Below are 13,318 nucleotides of genomic sequence, written 5' to 3' on the forward strand. Positions count from 1 at the left end.
GGATAACTGATTTATGACACTAATTTAAAAATCTCAGAAATAATATACAAAAGGATAAGACAAGAGGAAACACCAAACAAAAGCTGGTTTAGGAGTAATAAAAAACAAAATGTTTTTAGCTTATTAAAATTTTTTAATTATTATTTTTAAAGAGAGAGAGAGATAAGAGCTTAGATTGGCGACCTCCTGCATGCCCCCCACTGGGGATCAGGCCCACAACCTGGGCACATGCCCTTACCGGCAATCAACCAATCTGGTGACCTCTTGGTGCATGGATGATGCTCAACCACTGAGCCACACCAGCAGGACTTGTTTTAGCTGATTATAATTGCATAGCAAGCCCTGGCTGGTTTGGCTCAGCGGTTAGAGTGTTGGCCCTCGAACCAGAGTCCCGGGTTCAGGTCCCACTAGGGACATGTGCCTCGATTGCAGTTTGTCCCCGGCCCCAGTTGGGGTCCTGTGGGTGGCAACCACTCGATGTGTCTCTCTCACATCGATGTTTCTCTCTCTCTTTTCCTCCCTTTTTCTCCCTCCTGCTCTATGTGAAGATAAATGCAAAAATGCCCTTGGGTGAGGATTAAAAAAAAAAAAAAATTGCATAGCAAGAGAAGCTTTTCTCATGTCTGCTTCCATTCTACTTCTCTCTTATGTATATTCTTGTGATTTCATTGTCATTTTCCAACTTTTCATTATAGACAGTCATTCCAAGGTAGACCCAAATGTTAAAAGCAATATTCAAAAAAGGAGTCAAAGAAAAGTGAGAATTAAATTTATTTCACATTGATAGAAACCACGGAAAAGATTTACATTTTCCACATTACAGCACATTTGAATGGAATATCTCTTGCCATAAATCATATCTTGCTGGTTCGTATAACTGAAACAAGTTTATATTCATCAAGGTAAATAAAAATGACTTATTAAATGATTGTTTAAAATGTTTATATCCAGACATAAACATATGGCTTCATCATTAACATTCTATATAGTCCATTACTAAATTATTTTCATTATCAATTAGCACCCATTTATAAAGATGCACTCCTAATATTGTTTTAGTCAGTTGGAATACAGAAGAAAAATAAACAGTTCAAAAATAGGAAGCATATATTTTTGCTACATATTAAACTGTGTGGTAACTATACCATATGTATTGAGTTCTAACTAACCTTTATGGCCAATGAATTTGTTTTCAAATAGTTTTAAAAACAATAATCTAAAAATTCCAACTACTTAAAATCAAATAATTGCTACTTTTATGTTTGCACAAGTTTTAATCATCTAAAGTGAAAATTTCAAATAAGTCAACAATGCAGATAAAAGTAAAGCAAATTTTTCTAATTGTTCATTTCCTACAGTAGCTGATTTCAAACATATGTACAAAATACATAAACTAAAATTCTATGCCACAAGGAGAATCACCTTAGAGCAAATCATCTTAGAAATTATCATTTTTAAGATTAATCTTCAATATTCCAGAACATACTAGAACATGACCTTATAATTCTTTGAGTTAATTACAGAAAAATACAACCACAGAATTACTTCCTTCCTGGACTGAAGAGTCTAATAACTATATAGGTCTAACTGTGGACTGAGGTACAGTTTAAAAAACAAGTAATGTAGGAAGTTTGAAGTGATGTTTAGTTTCTTTATATAAGTATAAATACATTTTAAATATCACTATGTTTGTGATTCAGAATGTCAAATTACATCATGTATTGACAGCAGATGTCTATGGCAAGGAGGCAATATTTGGTCTGTCATGAAGGATAAAAAGAAAGAATACATTTCTAGAGAGGAAAACAGATATTAAGAAATTGTGCCCTGACTGTATACTTCAGTTGGTTAGTATTGTCCCGATATGCTCAGGTTGCAAGTTCAATCCCCAGTCAGAGCACATACAAGAATCAACCAGTGAATGCATAATTGATGGAACACATCGATGTTTCACTCTTTTTCCCTTTCTCTCTCTAAAATCAATCAATAAATATAATTTTAAAGAAATTGTAATAGGGAAAGAAAAGCCTGGTCCCCAAAATAAAAGGGCCATTCATTGAAGAGAGCAATATTATTCTTTATTGACACTTAAGAAGCACTATCCCTATGATTAGGAATAATGTAATAACACCTCATTCTTTTTATGTATTATAAACATTAAGTATATCTGAATACATATATAAAAAATATAGATACTGCATGGTGACTAAGTAATTTTGGGATAATTCCATAGACTGTCACAGCATTCATAAATAGTTTAAACATTAACTGCTCATTTATACCTGAACAAGTTTTCATTAAGCATACTAATAATTTTCAAATGATGTAATAGAAAATCTGGTTGAAGTATTTTATTATTTTGCTGAATTACATTTGGGAAAAAGAAGCTAACTGCTTCACCTGTTTTAGTGCTAGTATATTCTGGATCATATTATACAAACACATTTATTGAAACTTAAAAGATCATAAATTTCCCATAAAGAGATCATTGTTTAGTCTGTGTCATTGGTGTGTATTTGCAAAACATTTTAACACTGCAAACATTATAAGTTTCAAGACTGGGCACAGGAAAAGGTTTATACTGTACTACAATGATGCTGGTGTGTACTTCTACACAAGGCCCCTTAGTGATGTCAATCAACTGGAGGTAGGAGTTTATCGATGAATTGCTTGATATCCATCATTTCCTGTTTGGAATAAAGTGACTTAATAAGCAGTTACACAAATGAGAAATTAAATCCCCACGAAAATACCACTAACTAAATCTGTGGTGTGTATACATAAGGTGAAACATTTTTACTACAACATAATAGAGAAAGCAGGTTCCAATAGAAATTTCACATCACTTTCTATGTTTATTACTGTACATTCAATGATGGTTCACATCTATTATCTACTCCCATTAATATAGTCTGCATTTTGCTATACTTGAATAAACAAAACATGGGGGTGAGGTGGGATAAAGGGGGTTTAAAAGTGACAATACCTATATCAAGAAGTATCAGGCAGTATACAATGAATGCCAACTCTGTATATGTGGAAAAGCCTAGCTTTTAACACTCTCATGAAAATGAAATGCTAAATCCATAGCATAAAATATTTTTTGCTTTGATAAGGGTTTTGATATAATCAGCTATTAGAAAGATAGCATGTACCTTAGATAAGCCTGACAAGATATGAAAATTAACATAACCAAATATTTATTACAGAAAAACCTTTCCCTGAAGACCCCTACATGTTGCTCAGTTATCTCACTTCCCCAAAGACATTTCATATCCTCTATCATCTCTAGTATTTCAAGGCTTAGCCTCACAGACCCACAAATCAGCAATGCAGAGAACCTTTAACTTTGTAATTTAGTCAGTCAGAAAAAAAAGCCAAAGCACAAAATTCATCTATTTTACAGCACTCTAAAGTCCCATGAGTTTCCTGTCACACCACGTCCCACCATTCACTTCTTCTCACTTTCTGCTCCTAATCATTCAATCCAATGTCCTCCAATGTGATTGCACAAAGAAACATCTAAGGAACTTTTATTTTTAAAACATCTACATACAAACATAGATACCTGACTTCAATCCCAAACCCCCAATGTACTAAATAAGAATCACTTGGGTTTGAAGTTTGGGGGGGGGGGTCTGTATGTTTATTAAGCTCTGGGGTCCTTATAAGACAAAATCTGCTTGGAAAACCAATGCTCTAGACCAGCAGTTTTCAACCTGTGGGTCACAACCACTTTGGGGGTCAAACGATCCTTTCACAGGGGTCACCTAAGACCATCTGAAAACATATTTCCTATGGCGATTCGTAACAGTAGCAAAATTGCAGTTATAAAGTAGCAACAAAAATAATTTTGTGGTTGGGGGTCACCACAACATGAGGAACTGTATTAAAGGGTCACAGCATTAGGAAGGTTGAGAACCACTGCTCTAAACCCTCAGTCCCTCCTGGATGCTCAAGTGCTACCTCCCTTCCTGGATTCAATACTTAATGACAGTTTCTTTCTTTTTTAAATTTTATTGATTCTACAAAAACAAAAGGTTATTTTAAAAGAAAAAGAAAATTGTGAGTATGCCACCTGTTCCATAACTCTAATTACAGAAAGTCTGTAGACCAACAAGTACAAAAACAAGGAACCATTATGATAGTTTCAACTATGTTCTTAATAACACTCTAGCATTTCAAGCCCCTGGTCTTTCTGGATAACTCATATTACTACCTGCTGTCTCTGCCCTAAAGCAAATGATTTAGCTAGGTTGAACAGTTAGTAGCAAAACAATGTTAACATAAATTGCCTCAGTGCTTAGCCACCAATTTTTATTCTAGGACTTTGTAAGCCTCCAAATCATTCAGACCTCCTTCATTAAGTGACCACATCTTCCCTACTTTACAAAAGATTCAAAGGATCTAATGTGGGCTCTCAGCTACTTTCTTCTATACCCCAACAATCCATTTATGTTCATCCATCCTCTTCTATCTTGATTCAAAAGTGTTTTCTCCTCTTTTAAGGCAACTCCTACCCATTTCAGGACTTTATTATATGATCCCACTAAGAAGTTCCCCTATCAATTACCTTCTCTTTATGGCATCTTCTTACTCTTTCCTCCCCATCTATGGGGTCTCTTTCTTCCATCCTAGTAAAAAAGACCTTCCTACTCTTTTCCCTCTTTACCAAAAGCTTTTTTTTTTAAGAGGTTAATACATGTTGCCTCCATTTCCCCATTTCCCTGTCTACTTCATATAACCCACTGCAGTTTGGCTCTATCTCCCCAAACATCTGAGGTCATGAATGTCTTATCATTGGATAGTTTCTTCCTGGTCTATTTCTCCTTAATCATTCTTTGAATCATAGGTTACTGTTCCCATCCACTCAGAAATTCTCTCCTGTCCTCTCATTCAACACTTAACTCCTTTTAATTCCCCCAAAGTTCCATCCCTTGGCTTTTTTTCTCATGATATTCTCCCATGGTGATTTTTCACTGATCAATAATATTGGTAATGCCCTGGCCGGTTTGGCTCAGCGGTTAGAGCGTCGGCCTGCGGTCTGAAGAGACCTGGGTTTGGTTCCCACTAAGGGCACGTACCTCGGTTGCAGTTGGTCCCCGGCCCTGGTTGGGTCGTGTGGGTGGCAACCACTCGATGTGTCCCTTTCACGTTGATGTTTCTCTCCCTCTCTCCCTCCCTCCCACTCTATCTGAACAACATATTGAAAAAATGTTCTCAGGTGAGAATAAAAACTAAAATGATAATAATATTGGTAATTATTCTAAATCTCTATTACAGGCTTGAGTTTCAGACAAGTATTTCCAATATCCCACCTTGATATTAATCCCCCTATATGTTCGCTAAACTCAATATATCTCCTTCCTGTTACCCTAAACTGTTCCTTGTACTACCTACTTTATGAATGGCATAATCATCTGTGCTAGGAATATAAGGCCTCACTGATACTTCCTTCTTTCCTATTCCATAGATTTAGTCACTAAATTCTAATGGATTCTGCTTTATTTGTTTCCAGAATGTAGATTACATCCTGTTTTGATTTAAAAAATGGTTTGGTTGGTTTGGCTCAGCGGTTAGAGCGTTGGCCTGTGGTCCAGAGAGACCCGGGTTCGGTTCCCACTGAGGGCACGTACCTCGGTTGCAGTCTGTTCCCGGCACTGGTTGGTCATGCAGGTGGCAGCCACTCAATGTGTCCCTTTCACATCAATGTTTCTCTCTCTCTCTCCCTCCCACTCTATCTGAAAAAGGAATGGAGGAATGTCCTCCGGTGAGGATAAAAAAAAAATAATAATAATAAAATAAAAATAAAAGTCAATGGCTTTCTGCTGCTTAGAAAACAAGTCCATCTTCAGCACAACATAAAAAGCTCTCTACAATTGAGTCTCTCCTCTCTGTCTCTATTCTATGACACCTAGCTTTTCATAAGACTACAGCCCAACTGGCCAGCTTGCTTTTCCTGTCCCCTGCACACTTGCTATCTAAATCCTACCGAGTGTTCAAAATCTAGTTCTTTCATCATGATCTCTGTCTCCTAAGATAAAATTAATCCCACTCTCCTGTTTTTCAAAGAACTTGTTAAAAACTTTTAATATAACAAATATCACATCTGCTTTCTATATAGTTACTTGGATATACATCCTTCTCCCCTATTATAATTAACCATTTCGAATTTTAATAAAAGGGAATATTTTTCGTCTTAGAATTATGTACAATGCTTCCATGTAATAGGAAGTCAGTGAATGGTTTGCTGAATTAAATTGAACAAACTTTGATCCTACTAACCTATGACTCAGTGTGAATTTATTAACTCCTTTAAAGCCCCCAAAAGTCAAATGTTATTTATCTTAAAATATCACATGGAAAAGGAAGCAAATTTCATCTCTCTAATCACTGTTTCCAAACATTTACCTGTTGACATGAACTATGCATCATGCCTTCATAGGTTTTGAAGGTTACATTGGCTGGATTTACCAATGTTTTTAGTTTTTCAGCAGTAAGAGAACCAAACATTAGGGGAACTAAAGGGTCACAATCTCCATGGCACTGAAGAATAGAAATGTCTCTATTAACACCACTGATAGGACCCTGCAAAAAAAAAAACAGAACAAAACTAGCATTATTTATTCAAATGTATAGAGCATTAACCCAGGCATTTAAAACTATAGATAGAAATGTGCATACAACCTGTTATTACTTACAAGTTATATTTGGCCACAGAAATAAAATTCCTTCCATCCCTATATTCTCCACATGTCTTATTTAAACTGTTATAAAACATTTGATTACCATGTCATATAATATGTTCTTCCAATAAATTGGTTCCTTGAAGCAGATTCTATTCTTTATCTGTTTGCATTGTCCTGACACGAGAGGTTATGTTTTAGCTGAACCATGTTCTTCTCAGTTCTTATTTAATTAATTTAAATAAGATAGTTAAACCCTGGCTAGGTAGCTCAGTTGGTTAGAGCATCAACCCAATAAGCCAAGGTTGCCAGTTCAATCCAAGGTCAGGACACATATAAAAACCAATGAATGCGTAAATAAGTGGAACAACAAACTCCACTTACTATGCAGTTAACAAACAGCACTTACTATGTAACCAAAGAGCTACTATATAGTGACAAGAAAAGAAACCCAGATTTAAAGATGAATTTGAAAATAAAATAAAGTCTACATCTCCTACGTATACTATATACTGCTCTACACTGCTGGGTATTTAGAAATTATATTTTATATAGCAAAATCTGCTATCAAACAGTGAGCATACTGAACATTCGAATACTATTTCTATATTTTTATATGTAAAAAATAGCCTTGCCCTTGCCAGTTTGGCTCAGCGGTAGAGCATCAGCCCATGGACCAATGAGTCACAGGTTCGATTCCGGTCAAGGGCACACACCTCAGTTGTATTTCATCCCCAGCCCTGGTTGGGGTCATCTGAGAGGCAACCAGTCGATGTGTCCCTCTCACATTGATGTTTCTCTCTCTCTCCCTTTCTCTCCCTCCCACTCTATCTGAAGATAAACAGAAAAATATCCTCAGGTGAGGATTAAAAAAAAGAAAATAGCCCTAATTTTTATATATATCTTCAAATGTATCAAACACTTTAAATGTAAGATTTATGACAATAGGACTTATTTCTTATTCCATTCTATGTAATCCACAATATAGACAATGTAGTGTACCCATAAAGTCCAGTAATACATCACAAAAGTCTGAGAAAATTCTTTTTAAAAAAGGGTAACTGATGTAAACTATGGGTTTTGGGTGATAATGTGTCAATGTAGGTTCATCGATTGTAACCAATGTGCCACTGTACTGTAAAATGTCTATAGTGGGGAGGCTGTGGAAACTTCCGTATTTTCCACTCAATTTTGCTCTCAACTTAAAACTACTCTAAAAAAATAACGTTTATTAAAAAACAAACAAACAAACAAAAAACCCTCTCCCCAACATTATCTATCTCTTAGCTCAGTAATCTAATGTTGCAAGTATCAGTCAGACTACCTGTGGAAATGAAGCCCGCAGCGGAAGCCAGCAACTGAGTGCAGTGACACCTGCCAGTTTCTGCTGTGTGGTAAGAGCAGTGTATAAAGATAAAGCTCCTCCCTGGAAAGACAAGCAGAGAAAGTCAATAGAACACATCCTTTGCTAACAACAACTTAAAGAGATTTCTTGTTATTAATAATAATGTCCATAAAAATTCAAACTGGGCCCAGCCGGTGTGGCTCAGTGGCTTAAGCATCATCTCATGGACTGAGAGGCCCCGGTTCGATTCCCAGTCAGGGCACATGCCCAGTTTTCGGGCTTGATTCCCAGTAGGGGGTATGCAGGAGGCAGCCAATCAATGTGTCTGTCTCACATTGATGATTCTGTCTCTCTCTCCCTTACTCTCTCTCTAAAAAAATCAATGAAAACATATTTAAAAAAAAAAAAATCAAACTGGGTGGCTGTTGTCAAATCAAATCAAGCAAACAAGTACAAATATATACATACCCCATTATGTCCTAAAGCACATAATTCTCTACACTGAGGACCACTGTAAGAACACAGCCAACTACCCAGTCAGTCAAGACATAGTTAATAGTAGAGGCAACTGCTGCACTTACAACTGCCTTGGGAACATTATGAATTTATAGTTACTATTTTCTCCTCTTAAAAGTCTTAGGATAAAATCAGATCTTGTCTTAAACTGGTATTTTCCAAAACAGTAATTCAAGATAATGAAGACTATGTAGCAGATACTTTAGAGTATCAGCCTGCCCAGCTCACAACACTCTGCAGTCTGGGAACTGCAGTCCCACCAGTTATCTAGAGGCCTGTCACTCTGACCATGCCCATGAGTCACTGGGACACATGGATACATGAGATCCTTTCTCATCTGAGAGAGTCATGTTCTTTCTCCCAGGATTCTAAAACTGGGATTCAGTGACTCTCAGTCTGTTTCTTTGTGTGGCTGGAACTCCAATATGTAAACTGGAGAACCGGAAACACTGTAGGCTGCAAAAGCTGAGACAACCAGCTGTAGATGGAGAGGCAGATGGAGCAGATGAGCAGAAGAACAGAGGTGAAAATGGAGAGAGAAGCTGTGATGGCTTTCCAAGTCCTAACTATCTCCTGAGGCCTTGCTTCATTCTCATTTTTGGTTTCCTGTGATCTCACAGACTCATAACTTTTTCTTGCTTAAGGTAGTAGGAGTTGGTTTCTTTAAACCGTGATCAACAAGTCTCAAATATACAAACTCCTATGTTTACTTCCTATTTAAAACAGCATTCGTTTTTCTACCCATGTTTTATGTCACACTGTGTATTACAATGTATATTTTCTATGAATTTCAACAAATAGCAAATTATCTTTTTACTGTGTTATATCAACAACAACCTATCTTTCTATTGAATTCTAACTCCTAAATAATTCCTTAATTCTGATATTGCCCTAATTCACACTGACACTAAGTGTTGATTTAGAAAGTTTACAGATTAGAAGCTACAGCAATTTGGGGATGGGTGACATGGCACACAGGTGATAAGTTGAAATAAAGATGTAAGGTGAACATGAGGTAACTGTGCCTATAGAAAAATTATAGGAGGTAGAAGAAAAGGTAGAGAAAGAGAAGATGCCAAAAATAAACATCATATATTTATATCTGAAACCTATTTTACATGACAAGAGTAGAGAGGATAGAATGACATCAACGAGATGGCAACATAGGTTGTTCCTAACTTCCCTACCCTTCACAAGAACAACCATCAACTATACAAGAACAAGACATCACGGAGAGAATCTGAACACGGGTGAGGTTGCCGAACCCCATGCACCACAGAGGACAAGACAGACTGCAGCAGCTACATGTTGACCTCATTGCCTCTGCTCGAGGCTAGCACAGCACCACACAGAGAGGTCTTCCCTGAGTCTCGTTCCTCTAGTGGGAAAAGAGATCCCAGGTGAGACAACCAGTACCCCCAGCATTGTAGGTCACTTTGAGGGAGCCTCTAGTCTGATCCTGCCCCACAGGAATTATAGAAGAATATGCGGGGCTCAACCAGTGGGAATCTGTGGCAAAGGGAGAGAAGAAATTCTCTTGTCTTCTACCTTATTGTTCCCATCAGTAGGTTCCTCCTAGACAGGGGACTTATACCTGTATTTAGGGTTTTGTTTAAAGGGCGACAATGTTAACATTCCAGATTACAATCAATTTACTTAATAAATTGACTTTCAAGACAAAATCTATATGGTAAAGCTATTAATGAAAAGAGTAAAATAGAAAAGCAAAAGAGTATGAAGTACTCTCTCAATTAATAATTATTTCTAGTCCAATCAAACTTAATTCAGCATTAAAGATAAGCAGTATATCAGTTTCTATAATATCTTCCTAAAAAGGACTCCAAAGAAAAGGACTGAAACCACTGACTTCCTGATAAATGTACTGATGGTACTGACACACTATCCAAACTTTATCTTACCTGAGAAAATCCTCCCAAAATAATTCTGTTTGAAGGAATGCCATTCTTCACCTCTTGCTCTATCAAAGCTTTTACTAAAAACAACATGAAAGTTAAATTACCAATGCTTTCAAAGTTAAGGCCATTGATAAGATTTAAATACAAAAAAAATAATGACAGAAAAATATAAAGTATATTAAAGGTCAAAACAAGTGAAAAACTTGAAGTATTCTATTAAAATACAAAACTAGAATGCAATTTCATTATAAAACTCAGATTTTGCACGTGCTGCTTACACTGTTCAATTGTTTCTTGTTATATAATTTATAAACAACAGTTACTTCTCTCATCAATATATGGATATTCTTTTATGTGTGGCCACTTCTATTCATATACATTTTATATTTCTCTCTCTTCAAGGAAACACATGCATTTGTACCTAAAAGTTGTAATTTAAAATTTTAAGAAGCAGATTGCACAGTTTGTGATTAACAGTGTTTAAACAGTTCATTCTATTATTTATTTTAGTTTTAGTTTGTTAAATATATTTTTATTGATTTTTTAGGGAGATCAAAATATCAATGTGAGAGAGATACATCAATTGGCTGCCTCCTGCACACCCCTCACTGGGGATCAAGCCCGAAACCCAGGCATGTGCCCTGACTCGGAATCAAACCAGGACCTTTTAGTCCATGGGGCAATGCTCAATCCATGGAGCCACACCAGTCAAGCATATTTTTTCTAAAAAAAAACCAAAAAACCCACAGTATTTTATTTCCCTATAGCCAATAAATGACATTAAGAAAAGAAACAATGAATTCTTTTCTTTCTGCAAAATATATTGGCATTGGCACTCATCATTAAATGTAAGACTTGATACCTCCTCAAATTTCCTTTTCTTTATAATCAGTCCTGAGTTTTGTGAATAACTGCACCTTTAACAAAGTTACCTTCTTTCATTTTTGACATGTATGCAAGACTTCCATTATTTTAAGACTAAAATATCTATCTTTAAATTTCCTTTTTATCAAAAACCAAAAATATGCTTTTATTAGAATACTACAAAATACCCAAATGCCCAAACTAAAAATTATTTTGCTTTTGTATCCAGTTTAGTTCTTCATTAGAATTAGTATGAAAAGCTGAGATACTTTGACTAGGGCATGGAGAACAGGCTAGAAAACGTTAAAGACTTAAGAGGTAAAAGAACTGTTGAGAATTATGAGGGGTTTCTTTAGGGGAGACTGCACAGCCTCAGAAAGATGCACACGTGGCAGAAACAGCCCATGTGAGGAGGGAAGGCTGTGGTTGGGGCTTGGTGAATGTTAGCTGCTAGCCAGTCAGGTGCTATTGTATTTTCCCTCAATTTCACAAAGCTTTACACGCCATGGTTACACCAACTGCTGAGATAAAGTTAACAAACTACAATGGCAGCAGTGAGGTGTGGAGTTCTAATTTCTGCATGAGGGCAAGGGAACCACTGTGCTCCCTGGACCTAACCCGAGCACTCTCTTCTTTATTCAGTAGCACAGTCTCTCAGCCCTCAGAGATTCCTATCTTTCCCAGCTCCGAATCTGAGCCTAATGCTCTCCAACATTACATCGCCATGGAGAGGAAAGAAATCACAAGTATGTCATCGGCCAATTCTATCATTAGGACAGAACTTTTTTCACTATGGAACTCACCAGGCCCACCTGTCTTCTCCCCAAAGCCCAGCTCCTATCTTCCACTGGTCTCACAACTCACTCCCATACCCAACACATTTGTTTTTCCCCTCACCTGAGGATATTTTTGCATTGCTTCTTTGATAGAGTGGAAGGAAGGGGTGGGGGGACACAGAGAGAGAGAGAAATATTGATGAGAGAGAGACACATCCATTGGCTGCCTCCCCTACGATCCAGGTTGAACCTGCAACCTGGGTATGTGCCCTGAACCAGGAATCAAACCACAACGCTTTGGTCTGAGGACCAACGCTCTAACTGCTGAGATAAACTGGCCAGGGTGCCAACATGTGTCTTTGTCATCTGTTATTTGAGGGAGAGGGTGGGAGAGAGAGATAAAACATCGATGAGAGAGAACATCGACTGGCCGCCTTCTGCATGCCCTCCACTGGGGATTGGCCCACAACCTAGGCATGTGCCCTGACCAGGAATTGAACCAGCGACCTCTTGGTGCTTGGGTCGATGCTCAACCAGTGAGCCACACTGGCCAGGCTCATCTGTTATTTTCTGACAAATACCTAGCAATAGCATTACTGCTTTTATCTACTTTTTGATGGTCCTAAAAGTCAGTGTTCCCAGTCTGACATTCCTAAATATCAAATGTGTTTTGAATGTACCTTTTTTCCTGTTTTGAAGTTCTTAAGAGTTCTTCTAAAAATTGTTTTTTAAGCATTTTTAAAAAGATCCTACTGGTTTGGGATTTTTAAGCTATTTTGGAAAATTTCAAAGAAGCATAAAAGTAGAAAAAATGTGCAATGACTCCTGGACACACATTACCTCACTTCTGCAATTATCAATTCCTAGCCAGGCTTGTTTCATCAGTGCCTGCTATGTCATCACCCAGATTATTCTGAGGTCTATCCCAGTCATCACATTGTCTATTTGTGAACATTTCAATACATATATATAAAAGAAAAGGATGTTTCTGTGCATTTTCTAAACCCAGATTTCTCTGAATAAGTCCATGTTTTTTATGCTTCTACCCAAAAAATAAGCAAAATGAACATGTTCATAAGGGAGCATGGAATACTAACCAGAGAACAGACTTTGGAGAGTCTATAGAACTAATACTTATTTCATATGACTGTTAAATGAGATGATTTATCTGGCTTGCTTAATATTACTACACTAAAATTAACCATTAATATAATT

The 13,318-nt window shown here is 36.9% G+C and overlaps 1 protein-coding gene across 1 annotated transcript in view; it reads right to left on the minus strand.

The window, feature by feature from the left end:
• Nucleotides 1-763: 763 nt before the first annotated feature.
• LYPLA1 (lysophospholipase 1) overlaps nucleotides 764-13,318 on the minus strand; it is a 29,775-nt gene continuing 17,220 nt past the window's right edge. The window contains exons 6-9 of the mRNA XM_036264144.1: nucleotides 10,467-10,540; nucleotides 8,011-8,112; nucleotides 6,412-6,588; nucleotides 764-2,687 (exon numbers count right to left, since the gene is read on the minus strand). Coding sequence (XP_036120037.1) covers nucleotides 2,634-2,687; nucleotides 6,412-6,588; nucleotides 8,011-8,112; nucleotides 10,467-10,540 — 407 coding nt within the window. The 3' untranslated portion in view covers nucleotides 764-2,633. The remainder of the gene's footprint in view (nucleotides 2,688-6,411; nucleotides 6,589-8,010; nucleotides 8,113-10,466; nucleotides 10,541-13,318) is intronic.

The sequence above is a fragment of the Molossus molossus genome, unplaced genomic scaffold, assembly GCF_014108415.1.
Source record: "Molossus molossus isolate mMolMol1 unplaced genomic scaffold, mMolMol1.p scaffold_m16_p_16, whole genome shotgun sequence".
NCBI lineage: Eukaryota > Metazoa > Chordata > Mammalia > Chiroptera > Molossidae > Molossus > Molossus molossus.